General features: G+C 33.0%; 1 protein-coding gene across 1 annotated transcript in view; it reads left to right on the forward strand.

Annotated features, from left to right (window-relative positions):
• Positions 1-494: 494 nt before the first annotated feature.
• Positions 495-18,042, forward strand: part of LOC128982207 (unconventional myosin-Ib-like) — a gene marked incomplete at its 5' end in the record, with an annotated part of 37,776 nt that continues 20,228 nt past the window's right edge. The window contains 8 exons of the mRNA XM_054401270.1: positions 495-626; positions 5,746-5,960; positions 8,159-8,392; positions 13,003-13,175; positions 13,905-14,041; positions 14,281-14,470; positions 15,416-15,632; positions 16,600-16,749. Of these exons, the coding sequence (XP_054257245.1) occupies positions 495-626; positions 5,746-5,960; positions 8,159-8,392; positions 13,003-13,175; positions 13,905-14,041; positions 14,281-14,470; positions 15,416-15,632; positions 16,600-16,749 (1,448 nt within the window). The remainder of the gene's footprint in view (positions 627-5,745; positions 5,961-8,158; positions 8,393-13,002; positions 13,176-13,904; positions 14,042-14,280; positions 14,471-15,415; positions 15,633-16,599; positions 16,750-18,042) is intronic.

Consider the following 18,042-nt stretch of genomic DNA (forward strand, 5'->3'; position numbering starts at 1 on the left):
CTGCTGACCTGTAATTTCAAACTTGTAGGTCAGTTAAGATGTCATTAATCTCATGGTTATTGTCAATGTTTTGGGTAAATGTTACAGGGGATATTACAAATCAAATCAAAATATACTTTATTTCCAAAAATATAGAACAATATAAAATAAAAACATCCACTTCCAGTGAAACATTATATTGTTAGGTATATTTTGAACAATTTTTGTATGATATTATCTTATGTTGCTGTAAACATCTGTAACGAACCCTCAGGGAAGCGAGCTGGTCTAATTATAGAGTGTGGGGCTTCAATCTCTAAGGTCCCAAGTTCAAATCCTGCCAGTCACTAAGGGTTTTAGCTAGTGATAATGCCACGATCCTCTAGGACTAGCCTGAAGTAATGTGTAAAACCATTTTGGGCCAGAGCCTAGCGTCCTAGGACATTAAGGAGGAATATAAAAAACTTGTGCAACATTGTGTTGGATGCACAGTTTATTTTTAACATATGATACAGAGTTGTATGACATCTGCCATCTGTTGGAGACGGAGATGGTCTCCCTACGCAGAGGTCTGACTCAGCGCTCTGTCACTATACTGCCTGCTCACTGCCCCTCCCCCAGCCGGCGATCCCCTTCTCTGGGCCGAGGTATTCCACACCCTCTTCCCCACCCTTGTATAGTGCAATCTCGATGAAACAAATCCTTAACAAACCGATCATTTGTTTGATAAAGTATTTTGTTGGATTGGGGTTAGATGACCTAAAAAATTGTTACATCAAGGTTCACAGATCACCTCAGATACGTTTGGAGCTTATTATATATTGTGAAATCGTATATTTTATCCAAAATAATTTAATTCTCTACACAATTACTTTGTGAAGATTAAAAGATGAAACCTCTACAGCTGTGAATAAACTGTAAAATATTAATGCACGGAAAGCAAAATAAATACAGTAGCCTGAGTAGCCTACAAACTGAAATACGAAAACGGGGAAATTAAATGTGTCAAATGCACTAATCTGCATTAGGGATGGACGAGATTGGATTTTTAGTTCGAGACGAGACGAAATGGGATTTATTATTTCTCATAAAAATTTCGAGACAAGATCGAGATGGGATTTCCCTTCTCATGCATAATGGGAAATGCACGTTCCATATCTTAACCTGTTTTTTTTTTTTACATTTTGAAATACCTACTGATTTATCACAGACTGGTTAAATACAGAAATAATAATAATAGACAAAAATTTTTAAAATCTTTTATAAAAAACATGATAAAAACATCATTATAAAAAAAATATTTTAATAAGGCCTAACTTATTAGAAATAACTCTTTGGTATAGGAAACATGGAGATATCAGTTAGTATATAGTTCAACTTTGAAAAATATCAAATTTATAAGTCTAAAACAACAGTATTTACTAATAAAGTATCGAGTAAAAAATTTAAGTCTTGTGTTATTTTTAGAATGATTTTGGAGTGACTTATTTCGGCTATGTTTACAGTAGTAAAACATGTCTCACACTGCTTACACTAACTCATTATTTGCTATGTAAAAAAAAGTTATAAAACAATTGAAGCAATATTTTCATGTAAAGAATTAATAATTAAATAAAAACTCCTTCGCAAAGGAAACACAACATCAACACGCTCCTGTATTGCGGGTATTGCATTGACTTTCTGCAGGCGTTTTCTTTTAAATTGTAAAATTAAAAAAAAAATTTTTATCTCGTCTGCAAAAGTCTTGACCACAATAGCATCTTGTCTCGTAGATTGAGATTTAAAATTTCCCGAAAATTGCCCGTAATTTCGAGACATCCCTAATCTGCATGTTTTATTTCGGTGGTCTCATTAGTATGAAATGACCGTCCTGTTTGTTAGAGAAAAAGCTGATGGTATCAGTTTGTTTTAACATCAATAGTTTGATGATATCATAGCTCACCAATTCCTTTAGTTTTTGACGTCCATTGCAAATAAAATTAACATATGCTCACACACCGAGCAATATAGGCTTTCTGCAGAAACTGATGAAATGCTCTACCAACAATGATAGAGTGCAATTACCAACTAAAATTTAAAAGTCGAGACACAATGTTTTTGTTTGTTACATTCATTAGTGAAGTACATAGTCATAGGAGTTTTGTTATATAGAGGTGAAATTCACTATATAGAGGTTCCAACTACCAGTAATTTGCTAAAATGAAAATAAATGATTTATTTGCCGAGATTATAACAAATATGTTATATTGCGGTTGTGAGTACAGTTTATTTGTTATGAATAATTGAAATTAAATGTAATTCTTATGTAGAGCTCTAGGGGATTTGAAAAACATCCTACATCAAGGAATTAGTTGTACCAAGGATTTTTATATTGAGGTTGCACTTAATACTAGAATACTCTTTTACCTCATGTTTGTTAAAATTCCCTCCATGAACCCCCCCCCCCCTGTGTAGCTCTGGATAGGTATTATTTGACTACAGTGTGTTTTAGGTCTCGTCCCTTGTTTCTTTTTACTCAGTGGTGCTGTTGATAGTAATTATAACTTTAGTTGGGTGGAGGATTATTTTCTCTTTGTCCCCCTCTCGCGGTCGAGTCATTCCACAGTTATACCCCCAAGACCCTTTTATACTAGGACAGCATTTTCCCTCATGTTAATCCAAACTCCTCATTGACTCCCATGTTTGTCTTTGGATATATTTTTGACTCCAGTGTAGACCTAAGGCCCAATTCACACCGAACGGACGTCGGGCGGAGACGTGGCACGGACGTGGCGAGGACATATGTCCGTTCCTCGCCTCCCCATGTAAACAAATTGGTCAATGCACACACAAGTGACGTGGCGCGGGCGGCCGCCCTCCCGCCACCGCCACGTCGCTTCGGCGTCCCTCGTGGCGTATCGGAAGTGGCATGTCCGTAGCGCGCCCGTTGTTCGGACTGCAAATATTGTACTATACTTACCAACCTTCTTGTGTATAGTGTGCTTGTACTTACCAACCTTGTTGTGTAGAGTTTTTTTTTGTGTAGATTGTGAGTTGTTTCTTCACTATGCGAGACGACATTGAATTTAATATCAAATTTTGTGAGGAAGTAGAACAATTCCCTTGTTTGTACTAATTGAGTTTACAGAAGTTAACTAACTCCATTGACATTAATAGAAATAAGCAAAAACCAAAGCGTCTAGGCTACATACAGGTTGTCTCGCCACTGTACCGTCCCTTCACCGTCCCTTCGGTGTGCATTGAACACGCCACGTCACTGCCATGTCTGTGCCTCGTCCGTGCCACGTCTCCGCCCGACGTCCGTTCGGTGTGAATTGGGCCTAATGTTCCTTTACACTCCAGTTGTACAGTTCATTGATTTGACTCCACTTTAGTTAGGCAGTTTTTTCCCTGATCTTAGTCTTTTTACCTGCATTGTGTTTTTAGTACATCTTCTCACATTAGATTCTTTACTTAACACTCTGTAAGAAATTTTCTCTATCCACAATACATCTTCATTCTTATAACTTATCACCATTTGTTGTTACTGTAGCAAATTACAAAGTTGAAAGTGTGGTTTAGTAATACATTGTTTCTATGTAATGTATACAGAGAGGTGCAAAAGGATATACAGTAACCAAATAGTTGATTAAAATACGTTTTTATTTAACAAACAATAAGACTTTATAGTGGTATATAGCAACAACAAAAACAGCTGATGGTGGTAAAAGCAAGTTTTTTTACAGACACAGTCATATACAAATTAACGTGCAAAGGTCATTTTTACCTACCAATTACAACTATATATCTACTTGCACATCTCCTATTTTTTTATAAAATACTTTCAAAATATTACCAATTCATTGATTGGGGTTTCTTTATTTTTCACATAAACTCCTTGCCTATTTACTGTTGAACTTAATTCTGTGTTTTATGCTACATGATACTGGTTGTGTTTTATTACTCCAAAAAGTAATTTTCGCCCATAGTTAAATAAATAAATCTCATAGGTAAGTGGACATACTTTAATTGTAATGGATACTGTCTAGATATATTAAATGTAGGCCTGTGCCATATGTCAAGTAATCAGTTTTACTAATGGTTATTTAATAGTAAAATAATTCAATTTGACACAATTTTCTACAATTATATTTCTTGTCAGAGGAGTTAGTAAGTTTTAACAAGATTTTTATAAATGGTTTACAGGTAAAATCAACAACCCATATTGTAAAGAGGTTTTATAGAAATTTTATCGTGCTCAAGTATGAATATATGTTATCATATTCCAAGATTCCAGCCAAATTAACAAATTTTTAAAGGCAGAAAAAAAGGAAGATAAATCACATGAAAAAAACTAGTTAAATTTTTTTTATATACACAAATTGATAAACAAAAATTCACAAGACATCTCAAATGTATCAAAACATCCAATAAAATTACAAACCACAGTTATGTAGGGCCCACATCGTACATTACATACTAATAATAAAACAGGTGTTTCAATAAACAACGATGCCTTTAAACCCGATTTATTTCTTAGATTTCTTTCCATTACCCGAAAACAATGTGTAATAGTTGTGTGGATAATTGAATCGAGTTATAAATAATTATGTTTAAAAAATGAAATAAAGTCAATATTAAAATAAATACTAGAATTCTCATACCATGTTCATATCCTACATGTTCAACAGCTATCATTCCAATATTGAATGTTGAATGTGCTACTCGTTCTACAATATTGATAATAAATGGCATTATTGGACGGAAAACTTTTCTATATAGTAGCATACAAACAACTTTCAAATATTTGTACAACAATAGATTAACAAGTGAGGAAATATTTGTCAAAGTCAAATACAAAACGTCCACTAAGAGATCAGGGTGCCAGAAAAAAAAGAAAATTATTGCTAAGTTGATAACATTGTATACTAAAGACACAAATGGAGATATTGCAATAGTCATGAATATAAAGAATGTGGGGCATTTCGTCCTTGCCGCATGGACACTTGATTCTAGAATGGCATGTCCTAGGCTTGATTGTTTGTTGATTACATTGATCATTACTGCTTCTAGCACTACTGGTACCTGAAACAAATTAACGTCCAATCAATATAAACATTGTAACTCAGGTTTTCTACAGCTACTCGATATCCCAGATCTGAAAAGTCCCCAATATTTCAGTTACGTTCCAGATGTCGCTGTAAACACACAACATTTTATTCAGTAATTTATTCCACACAGGAACAGCAAGGCTGGGATACAACTAAAATAGGCAATACAAATTTAAATACACTATATTGTATGCTCAATTGATCCATCTAACTTATAGTAAATGTTTTCATTTTTTTTCAAGGACATTTAACAAACTACTAGACCCGAGATATTATTATTTTTTATGCTAGGTTAAGTCTTTTTTTGGGGTTTAAGCAACATAAGTGAGGCTGAAAGTGGTTGGAGGTTATGCTTTTACTGTGATTTGTAATGTGCAGAGTCAACGAAACAATGTTTTTGGTCAGCTATGAATTGTTTGTTTGGTTGTAATATTTGTATATTATTTTAAAATTTACTTTGCCATTGGTTAACATCTTACAATTTGCTTAAACATAAGTGTTTCATGATTTACTGATATTTTGCGCATAACAATTTCTGAAAATTGCTTGGTAAGGTCTTTGAAAATGCCCCCTCCCCATATTTAGTTTGGCAACTGCTGTAGACATCTTACAAAGTTATAAACATGGGTTCTCTCTATTCCTATAACACTCCTACATCATTCTATGGTTGTTGCAGAGTTGTACGAGGTTTGTGACCTGCTAGAGACGGAACCGTCTTGTCTACAGACTGCTGTGACGTCACGTAACCTGCAGGTCACAGAGACGTGTGACCCTCCTCTAGTCACAGAACTGTCAGCTACTGAAGCCACACATGCCAGAGATTCCTTGTGTAAGGCCCTCTACAGTAGACTCTTCACTTGGCTTGTCAACCGAATAAACGAAGCTCTTAAGGTGTGTTAAATAAAAGTCATTGTCATTATAACTCATACAATGTATTGTTATATTAGTGTTGTGATAATTTATCTTTAGTGTTTGTATTGTGTGGGAGTGATGGTCGAAATTAGGAATTTTAAATCTCTAAATTGAAACCAAAACTAAAAGTAATCAAATTTTTAATCTTAAATCTCGAAACCTAAATGTGAAAATACGTAACTTGCCTGGTTGAAGTTAAAATAACCCTGCCACAGCAAACCTGCAGACTAAGGGAATTTCCATTTGCCTCATTGGATTTTCACTCAAATATTTTCTTAAACACATCAGATAAGTATTTCCTGTATACGACATTAGGTTTGACGAGTACTTAGGTTTGCTGCTACACAGAAGGGAAAAAGTTTTTTTTTATTATGTTAATAGTACCTATGGTAGGAAATAAATAGATTTGTCAAATTTGATCCAAATATGATTGATTTATAAACAAGCTCTGCGATTTGAAATATATTCTGATTTCAGAGATTTAAAATATAAAACTTTTCAATTCAGGATAAAAACCCAACATTTAGTTACAACGCCAATGTTTATAATGAAAGAATAAAAAATAAAATATAAATACTCTTACTTAGATTTGTTGTTAATCAGTCTTACCTTAAAATGAAACCACAGCCTATAATCCTGCTACTGATTTCAATGAAATTAAATTTGTGCTTTCCTAGTTAGTAATGCTCTTAAAGCTAGGAGTTTAATTTTTAAAAATCCCCCCTCAAAGATATTAATACAATTTTTCTTGTTATTTATACATATATGTTTTACAAGTGTTTAATAGGTCTGTAGTATAAGTAGTTGAACACTCCTCACTCAAGATCACACACACACTGTACATTGGACACTGAATGAATCTGAAACTGTGCCAGTCAGCTGATCAAATTCTGCTTGCTTGTTTGTTTACAAACATCAAACATACATATTGTGATTTGATTTGACCAGTCCCTATTTCTGGCTTTCTTATTTCATTTGTACCCTGAAATAACAACTCGAGTTTGGCTTATAAAAAATTTCAATTTTATGAATGCGTATCAGTGTTTTTTTTTGTTTTAGCGAATTTCCCTATAGGGAAGTAGCTATTACCGTAGGTGGCACGGTAAGACCTAGACCCGGGACCGATTGACTTTTTCATTTTGATGTCCCCAGAGGCCAAAAACACCATTCGTTCAAATTTTTATATATGTATATATATATATAGACTTATATATATAGACTTATATGTATATATATATATATGTATACGTCCGTGAACGCGATAACTTGAGTAATTTTTGTCCGATTTGGATGAAATTTGGTTTAAAGGTGTTAAGCAGGATAAACTTGAATGAGTTCGAGAACCAGCACGATCGGACAATGGGAACGGGGCTTTACGGGGGGTTTTATGGGGTAAAAATTGGTTTTTCTCACTTTTGACCCTCAGAACACAAAATTTCCCGATTTCTCTTTAGACCTTTTTAAAGAGCTTAAAAAAACAAATAATTTAGTATTTAAAAGTATTTTTGTTCGATTATTAGTAACGGAGAAAATTAAAAAAATTGTAAATTTAAAATTCCCATGTTATTCTTATGGAGAATATTGTAAAATGTTGTAGTTTGCTTGTTTATGGATATATTTTGATCAAACTTGGCAAATTTATTTATTTTGTACTAAGCTATCAATATTTTACTCAAAAACACACTTTATTAGTTTCCTTGTAGCAGCAAACCTAGGTACTCGTTAAACCTAATGTTATTAAAATATATTTAACTGGAAATTAATTCAGACAAATGGAAATTTGCTTAGTCGGCAGGTTTGCTGCGGCGGGGGTATTTTTTTATAACACCAGTGTTATTTTGGAAGTTTTTTGTTGTTTTAGGTTCATTTACCTTTCTACAGTATAAGTAAGTACTATAGCAAAGATGTGTGATTTGATTTTTAGGACAGAAATTACAAAACAAAATTACATAGTGATCTGAGTAGCCGAGTGGTAATAGTGCTGGGCTTAAAATCTTAAGGACGCTGGTTCTATTCCAAGCAAGATTGTGGACACAAATGCCATTTGTATTGATCTATCAATCAATTATGCTAACAAAAATTCAGTGTTAGTTCCCTTAAAGAATATGTAAACAATGTCGCTGGTGTGGATAAACATAAAATAACGAAATGAAAACACGTTTGCTTTTGGGTTTTAGGTGAGAAGGTATGGCAAGAGGAGAGTACTAGGCATTCTAGATGTATACGGGTTTGAAATGCTAGAGAAGAATGGGTTTGAACAGTTTGTTATCAACTTCTGCAACGAGAAGCTTCATCAGGTCATCATTGAAGCCACTTTGAAGCAGGAGCAGGAAGAGTACCTTAGGGAGGATATTACCTGGACTCCGGTAGATTTCTTCAACAACTCCAATGTCTGTCACATCATAGAAAAGGTAACTCTTTTATATAAAAACAGCAAAGCTTTTTGCCACACAACACTGTTTTAATGGACTTTCCGCACATTAAATTAGTCTGGAAAACAGCTGTTTGCCGCCTGCTTAATGGGATATGATTGCGTATTACTGTACGGTGATGAATTTTACCAGGCACTAGCTGATTATAATTAGCATAATTTTGGTCAATAAACACCTCAGGTATTTCATAAACATAACTAGGGTGATTATCGGCATGGAAAAATGTACAAACTAAAACAAATAAACTTTATTTTTGCACATAAACATCTGTATAATTGCGTAAAGTTTCTTTATCCAAAAAAAGCAAAGTTTATTCTGTAAATAAAAAGTTGCACTTTTTTACATCAACGTTACTGATCAAATAATGTCCAACCCATTCTCCATAATCATTAAAATCTATCCTACTAAAACTTAATTATAAAGATAAAATCACAAAAGTTTGATAATAAAATTAGTCTAACATTGACAAGTGAGTGGTTATCTTAGAGGAGTAATGAATAGGCCTTCCGGTAGTGATTGTTAAGTCCTTATATTAAGTCTGTTGGAGCATTACAGATTTTGACAATTTATTTATTGTTAGATAAGTTTAAGAAAGTAAAGGTGAAAAATATCATACATCACTCGTCTAATATGTTTACCGTACCTTATGGTAAACACCTATTTTCCAGACTAGCAATGTATTATTCTATTAAATATTTATTTTTCTTTCCAATGATTGAATTTTACATATCAAGACTCAATTGGTTCAAGTTCCTGAGATCGTTAGTTGATCACTTTGAAAATTCCTGTAAGATTGTGTGAATTTGTAAATAAGAATATTTGTTTATTTAAATATATATTTAGTTAATAAGTAATAGCATTAATTTATTGTGAAAACTCCTAGATCTACAGAACTACTTCATGTCATAATTTGTGGGATATTTTGCCAGAGGTTAAAAATTTGGTTTATATTTATTATTAAGGCCTAAAGTGACCTTCTTTCTTTGGGAGTAAGCTGGTCTAGTGGTAGAGCTTGAGGCTTCAGAGCCCGAGGTCCTAGGTTCAAATCCCGCCAATCAACAATGGATTTTATTCATGTGATAATGCTGCGACCCTCTAGGACTAGCCTGGAATAATGTAATGTATAAAACAGTTCTGGGTTAGAAAAAGTTGGGGACCTTCTATTAATTACAACAAACCAAAACCACAACCAAAATTAAGGGGACATGGCATTTTCTGTACAACAGTTGTTTTTCACTTTAGTGGGTGAAATTGAATTTTAAAACTTTATTCACAAAATCAATTTCTTAAAATAGTTGATACGGTAGTTATTTTCTGAATTTTATCTTAACTAAGCTATTAAATCCATATCGTTGTCTGTTCCATTACATTCCCTTGGCCAAGCCTGGCAAACTAAACGAACCACAGCAGACAATTCCCACAACCTAGCTAATTTTCCAATTTAATTTAATTTATTATTATGATCAGTTAACTAGGGTTTCGGTTTAACAGGTGGAGTTAAAAGGTGTTTACTATAATAATTACTTTCTGCTATCAATCTAATACATAATTTGTAGGATCTATTTTAGTTACTTCTATTTGCCTATGTTTGTCTACAACATTGACCCTCTTTTAAACCATGGAGTAGTTCAAATTTTCAATGTTTCCTCTTCCTGTGACTTGAGTTTTTAGTCAAATGCAGGTTTACAATTGAGATGAACTGAATGCATATCAAAAAGAACTCTTAGACCTTGAAAGTCCTCGCAAAGGGTAAATTTTTAGGGAGATATATACTAGCTTCTCAGAACAATTAACATATTCTTAAATTTTTTAACACAAGTTTTGAGGTTACCATCTGGTTTGGGATCTTTCCAAGACGTAGCTTGTAGTTGATACAATGTATACCCTTGTTTATATTTATTATGTTCTACTGTTATCTATATAATAAAGAATGAAGATGCATTCCTCAAAGTTAATCTTATGTTTTAAAACTGAGCTCCTCATTGACAGTAATGTGAGTTATATCCTCTACTGCCATATCTGCAACTGATAATCTTGGGGACAAAGTGAGAAAAATATACATTATTATTAGGTAAATTACAAGGGAGAGTTATGTAAAAACATTGTAGGCCTACCAGATCATGAGTATTATTCATAAAAGTTACCAAAATAGCCTAGACGGTTTTAATGAAATCACTTGTTTTTTAAGTATTTAAGATATAAAATTTATAATTATGGCCATCTTGAATTAGTACAAATTACAAATTTGACATTTTGTACAAAAATATGTCCTATGTGCTAAGTTCAAAGTGAATCGCTGAAGTAGTTCAAATTTCAAATGTTATGGATTAATTTATGAACAACTTAAACAAACAGACGGGTAGGAAACCAGTTAGGCTATTTGGTTTGTTCTGATTGCGGTAATGTTATATGATGTTTTTTATTGCCTCAACCTAAGGAAAGGAACAAATACACAAAATCGTTCCAGGGAATTTGTATACATCTTGTATAAAAAACAATTTAACAGTAAAAAATCCTAATTCATTTTAAAAACCAAGTAACTTGATTACCAACTAAAAATTAAAATAACTCACCACAATGTAAGTCCAACTTGAGTGTAATTTTTTACTGGTAATCCAGATGAAATTATTGTAAACTCACATGTCAATAGACTTCCCTCCCTATGCATCTTGTCTTGGTTATTTGACTCCAAAGATAAAAACCTTGTTGTGATTCACTAACAGTTTTGTTAAGTAGCACTCCACCCCCATTATAATTTGGTTTTGTTAATGCAATAATGCAACATGGTTTTAGCAGTAAAAGTGTTTAAGATCCATTGAAAAACAAAGTGAAAACTCTTTGAGCTATTTCAACCTGTCATATAGATCACAGTAAGATGGTTGCTACATCAAAACATCTCTTGTCTAATCTACAGATTCTACTTATCTGCTGATAAGTAGGTTAGAGTTTTTATTTAATGGCCATTTAGTCATCATGTTTGGTTTTAATGTTAACACAATTTTCAAATGTAATGAGTAGATTTAGCATTTTAATAGACAACTTGTTTAATTTAACAAATAGTCACATTTAGCGGCATGGTTTTTTTTTTTAATTTACCAACTTCAAATTGTTTGTTCCAAAAGACAATGTAATGTTGGGCAGTTATTGAACTAAAGTAGTAAGCTAGAAACTAAAAAATATAAATATTTCTTTAAACTCAAAACATTTATAGATCATTTTACATAAACTCAAGATTATATCAATAATTCAATAAATCGACTTTCCTTCCATACTAATTAAAATTTCTACTTGTTAGTCTTAGTATCATGACGTCTACTATACAAGTGTGCAATCTTGTTTTTTGATGTTGAATATTATTTACTCAGCAGTCAACTACCTAGATTTGTTTGCAGTTTGCAGTCAACTCAAATTTTCAGTTTGAAGTATGGTTAGTTAAGTGGTTGCTTCAAACTATTAAATCAATTAAAATTAGACGGATCATATATTTCAATTTTAAATCCAAGAAAGTAACATGGAATTAACTTAGGCTACTTCAAGGTTCCTGAGACAGATAAATATTTTTATTTCTACAAACCATTGTAAAAACAGTTAAATAAATTATTGGACTCACAATATTTAATATAAATAGCTGCAACTTTACCAGCACAGCTCAATACTCCCAGCAATACAAAATCTTTTCTTTTTTATTGCCTTTCAGATTACTTAAGCTGCCATTTTCTACATGGCGGCCATCTTTGAAATTTCTTATGGAACACCCTAAGAATATTTGTTCATGTTTTCGAATAGAATATGCAATTCAAAAACTTTTTTATTCCTGACATTTTTTCTATAAGCCCATTTGTTTAGGAGTTAAAGCCTATGAAAAATACTTTCGGTGTACATTTTACATCATGTAGCTCCCAAACGAGTAGGTTTACAGCGAAAATGTGATAAGTAATTAAGTCTTAAAATTGCATCCACATAAAATACGTAAGAAATATTAATTCTATTATTTCAAAAATGACGGACATTTTCCAAAAACTCTTTGCATTTTTGCTCTAAACTTACTCGTTTAGGAGCTACATGATGTAAAATGTACACCGGAAGTAATTTTTTCATAGGCTGTAACTCCTAAATGAGTGGATTTATAGAAAAAATGTCAAGAATAAAAAGTTTTTATAAAATGTTCTATCCAAAAACATGATAAAATATAGGGTGTTCCATAAGAAATTTTAAAGTTGGTCACCATATTGGAAAATGGCTGCTGAATTTCAAAAAACTAAATTAACAATTTTGACTGCCACAAAAAATAATGGGATGTCCCCCATTTAAAGTTTTCTCTAATTCTTACCGTTTCCAATATCCCAATAATGGCCTCCTTGAGTTGATCACCCTGTATATGGTACAATATTTGGCCAGCCGCACTCCCTGACCAAACCGGGTATAATCGTCCATGGCATAGTGGCAGCTTAGAAATGGCATGGTGGCAGCTTAGAAATAGCAGAGTTATCAGGTTTAAAACGAAAACTGTTGAAATATTCATTAGTAGTTATTTAATAGTTATTGATATTGATTCTTGACCTTATTGAATCTTGTTTGTTGACACCCAGAACAACCATGGAATTCTGTCAATCTTGGATGAAGAGAGTAGTAAAGCAAATGTGTCGGATGAAGTGTTCTTATCACGGGTTCAAGCACTTTGTGGTCACAGCCACACGACGCCAGAGAGAAGAAACCGCCACACGTCAACATCGGATAACAGCCTACCTCCCAATTGTTTCAGGTAGGTCTATGACTCAAATTAAAGAAAAAATGTAATTTCTTGAGTTTAGTATCCAGATTGCATTTGAATTCTAAATAATTGGTATACATACCTGTATTTACACGTTCCATAATCATGCCTCAGCCTCTTGTTTACTGTTTATCATTGAAGATGACAAGTTTACGATGTTTAATGAACTATTGCAGACATTTGTAATGGAGGCTGAATAAAATATAAGTATTACGACATTTCAGGAATGATCCTCACCCCAATTTTCAGATAGGAAGGTACCTTGAATATGCAAAAATCAAGCAGAGCTGGGAAACAAAAGCTATAAACATTTTTGGAGTAGGTATTTCAAACTGAAAAATACTTGTAGCTCAAGCCCAAGGAATGTAACGTTATAAAACTCAACATAATATTTATAATATTATAGGGTGTTGTGTTTTAGATTTCCATATTTCCTTTTTGTTAGCCTGTTTTATTTGACTGCTCCAAATTTTTGTTTTCAGCTATAGTGTTTCCCAATGCTAACTGGTTTTGTACACAAATCTTTTTTTCTTCTCGGTTCTTTCCCATCAGAAAATGGGTTAAGATCCCAGGCCCTGAAACGATGCCCGGGGAAACTATCTAGATAATCAGTGATAGACTATGTCTGCAACATTGACTGTACTATAAAATTATGATTGTATTTTTCATCGAGATCTGATTCATATAAAGCTAATCCCCAATGAATGATAATGCTTCTAGGTTGAGACACTTTGCTGGCACTGTGACTTACAATGTGACAGGCTTCATAGAGAAAAACAATGACTTCCTACCTCGGGACATTTCAATGGCCATGCACCGATGTCAACACCCGCTGCTCAAAACACTCTTTCCTGAAGGTATGAAATGTCAGTAGTTGATAGCTAGCTCTTGTTAACTACAATTCTATACCTACTCAAGAATATTTAATATATGATAGCCTAGAAGTCGTTCAAAATCGTTAAAATAAATTTTTAGACACATATTTTTTACTAATCAAAATTAAAAGATTTTAGGCACGAATAACCCATTTCTAATGGATGAAGCAGACTATCATACTGTTTTAAGTTGTTATAAATGATTTATATATGTCATTCAGGTAACCCGAAGAGGGCTTGTGTTAAGAGACCAGTTACAACCGGGACACAGTTCAAGATAGCCATTCAGGGACTAGTACGCAATCTAACCACAAAGCAACCGCACTATGTTAGGTGCATCAAGCCTAATGAGCTCAAACAACCCCGGATTTTTGAAATGGCCTTAGTTCAACATCAAGTTAGATATTTAGGGTAAGTATCCCCTACCTAAGTAGTTCAAGTACCTTTTAAGTTTCTAACTCCTAAATATTAAATCTTTCATCTAATGGAAGAAAGACCATTTAATTTATACCTTACAGATTTTTTTCACCTTTTCGGCTATTAATTAGAGCTTGTCATAACGGTAAGTAATGATGAAACAGTAGGAGAAGCTAATTTTGTATTTAACAGTAAATGTTATTTATATTTAAACATTTACATTGCAAACTCATTTTTTAACACTTTCCAAAACAACCAACGATATGGAAAGTGGCACTTAAAACAGGGACCTAGTTTGTATCCTTTTATAACTACATTCCGTCCACAACGTTCATGCGGTTTTCGGGGAATAAATCCATTCCCTCCACTTGATCTTCCTTTAAAACCATAACTCAACAACTGAGATTTGCCACTACGTCAGTCAGCTACAACATACATTAATAAAAAAAGTAGTAGGGGAACTTCCACTCTCAAATTGCCCAAATACATATTTTATTTTATTAAATATAAAGTTAAAGATCACCAAAGATTGGAAAATGAAATGTCTTCATTCAAAGTAAACATTCTACTCACCAGAAACAAGCTATTCTTCTTCTTGCTTTCTGAAAGACAGTTGCACAAAATGTTTTTATGCCGGCTGAACAGGATTCAGTTTAATGAGTATAGTAGTTGATAAACATGGGAAAAAAGTTTTGTTTGTGACATTGTGATTGTGAAGCAATTTTTTTTAGTGTCCTCATTTTTCATAGTACAGTCCCTGCCAAATTCGGCAGCTGGGAAAATGACTGTACCTAACCCATTTGTGTGATAAGTTGGTGCCATAAAATACAGTAGTATTCAGCAGCAAAATTTGGGAGCTAGGCAAACATTCCTTTACAAACTGTAAACAAAAATCACTTTCTGGTAGTATTTCAAAGTCTGATTTGTTGTTTGTGGTAGACTTCTGGAGACAGTTCGGTTGAGAAGATGTGGGTTCTGCTTCCGCCTGACCTACACCCAGTTCCTGACCAGGTATAAGATGCTCTCCTTGCAGACATGGCCCTGCTGGGTAGGCACTCCAGTTGAAGGGGTGTCCTACCTTCTGAGAGACCTCCCCATCCCTCCTGCCGAGTTTGCCTTTGGACGCAGCAAGATATTTGTTCGTAGTCCTAGATCTGTAAGTGCCTGTTTTACATTTATATTTGATCATTTTTAAATATTAAGATCCAATTAAAACTGTAACACCTAAATTAACTTAATTTCCTTTGCTGATACGGTACCTATTATTGTGTAGTCACCATAACAAGACCTATGTGACGATAATTTTCAATTTGAATTTTTATGTCCCTACACACCAAAAGCCCCTTTTGATGGTATTTTTATATGCCTGACTCAAGTAAAAGCTATCCAATTAAGAATGTTTTGTCGACCAACATCTGTTTTATTATTACAAAAAATTTAAATATTGATCACTATTTAATTTCAGAAAGAGAAAACATATTTTGTTTATTACATTATTGTCTATTTATTATTGATGTATCAAACAATTCATAATTTAGTTTGTTATTTATTTCCTTTTTTATCATGTAATTACTTGTTTATGGACATATTTTTATGAATCTTCATTTTAGTTTATTAATAAATAAAATTGATTATTTTTGTAGCAATCTAAGCACCAATTCGACGCTTGCAAGACAAAGGGACAAAGGGGTATATATGTGATATCGTGATATTTCAGTCCAGAGAGCCAAAACACCCTAGACTGGGACTGTTATAGAATCAGGTCCTCTTCAGCCTTGATGTAACTTTGCCCCTTTATCTTGCAAGCGACAAATTCAGTCAATGTTATTTTTATTAGACAAGGATCTAAGTGATATTTTTTTATAGGAAGCCATTAGATATTCCCTTATTTGTAGGTATATACTGTTGGTGGTATTTGCATCAAAAAGGGGATAGCAAATTATAAGTTAAGTTGCAAGTTTAATCAACACTCTGAGTTAAAGTTGTATATTCCACTATCCTTGTACAACTTTAATGTGGTGAATAGAGAATGTTTTGTAGTTGCATTAGTCTTAATTGAAAATTCTATTGAACCAGGTTTTTTATTACATTTGAACATGAATAAAGCAGATTACCATTTATAGGTATTTGAACTAGAAGAATTCAGAAGAGAAAGATTAGAAGACCTAGCAACACTTATTCAAAAGATCTGGAGAGGGTATAGAGAAAGAAAGCATTTTTTAAGAAAAAAGAGAAGTCAAATCATCATTGCAGCTGCTTGGAGAAGTTGGAGGGTAAATTCACTAAATTGTATAGTTTATAACACCTTGTTCTTCTAATTTATAGTTTAGTAGAAAACATTTATAAAAGTAGTCATTGTGTTCTGTCAAATTGGATTTTTTCAGTTAATTATTATAATTTGTATTACACCACCATATGTGGCAATGTTTTCTAGGGTGAATCCATCATCATTATTTATTTTATTTGAGTATCCAATTAGTTCCTAATAAAATGGTTCGTTTACTCTATCATTGGCAAACTTTGCCAATATTCACAAGTACGCCAAATGGACTTTTGAAATATGGAACAGATGTTAAAAATGCATGTTTTCCATTCTTTTTGCATAAAATTCTTGTTTTCATTTTGTGTTGATTTTATTGTTATAAATTTGAGGTAACCATGATCTTGCAGTGTGTACAGTTATTATTTTTTCTATAAAACTCAACTAGAAATCTGTTTTGAAATTAGAAAGTTTGTTGAATTATTCATATTAGGGTTTTAAGTGGAAATAATTCTCTAAATGGTGAAACTTTGCACATGTGTAGTACTAGTACCCAGTAACAACATATCAAAAATCAACATTGGTGCATGCTGTGCTACAAAATGCCATCTTGGAAAAATGGGAGCCGATTTTCACTTTTTTGCCCATATTTCACTTAACCATTGGAAATACAGAAATATTGTTCTAACAGAAGTTAAAAACCACAAAAATACATCTTTTACTCATTTACATATTTGCCCTATCTCTAAAGGTTATTGAGATAAATTAAAATTAATATTATTTTAAAAAAACATTAAATTTGTTTGATATATATATAGAGAGAGATATGTCCGTGAACACGATAACTCAAGTAATTTTTGTCCGATTTTGATAAAATTGGGCTTGAAGCTGTACGGTGGGATAACTTTGAATGGGTTCACGAAACACCATGTTCGGATCATGGCAACGGGGTTTTATAGAGGCTTTTATGGGGTAAAAATTGTTTTTTTTTATTTTTAACCCTCAAAACACAAAATTTCCCAATTTCTTGACCATTTTGAAGAGCTTAAGAAAACAAATAATTTGGTATTAAAGTTTTTTGTACGCTTATTGGTTACGGAGAAAATTCAAACAGTTGTAAATTTAAAATCCCTATGTTATTCTTAAGGTCCAATTCCTATCCTGCGACTGTAACGACTCTAGTCGCGCGGTTGAAAAATTGAATGCTTCAATGCAAAGTAAATGCAACACATTCCTATCGAGCGTCTACAGCCGCAAGGCTGTAACGAATTTATAGTTTATACATACGGAGTTTGAGGTGTGTACC

The sequence above is a fragment of the Macrosteles quadrilineatus genome, unplaced genomic scaffold (assembly GCF_028750875.1).
Source record: "Macrosteles quadrilineatus isolate MER2022 unplaced genomic scaffold, UCM_ALF_1.0 Scaffold_193__1_contigs__length_202579, whole genome shotgun sequence".
Lineage (NCBI taxonomy): Eukaryota > Metazoa > Arthropoda > Insecta > Hemiptera > Cicadellidae > Macrosteles > Macrosteles quadrilineatus.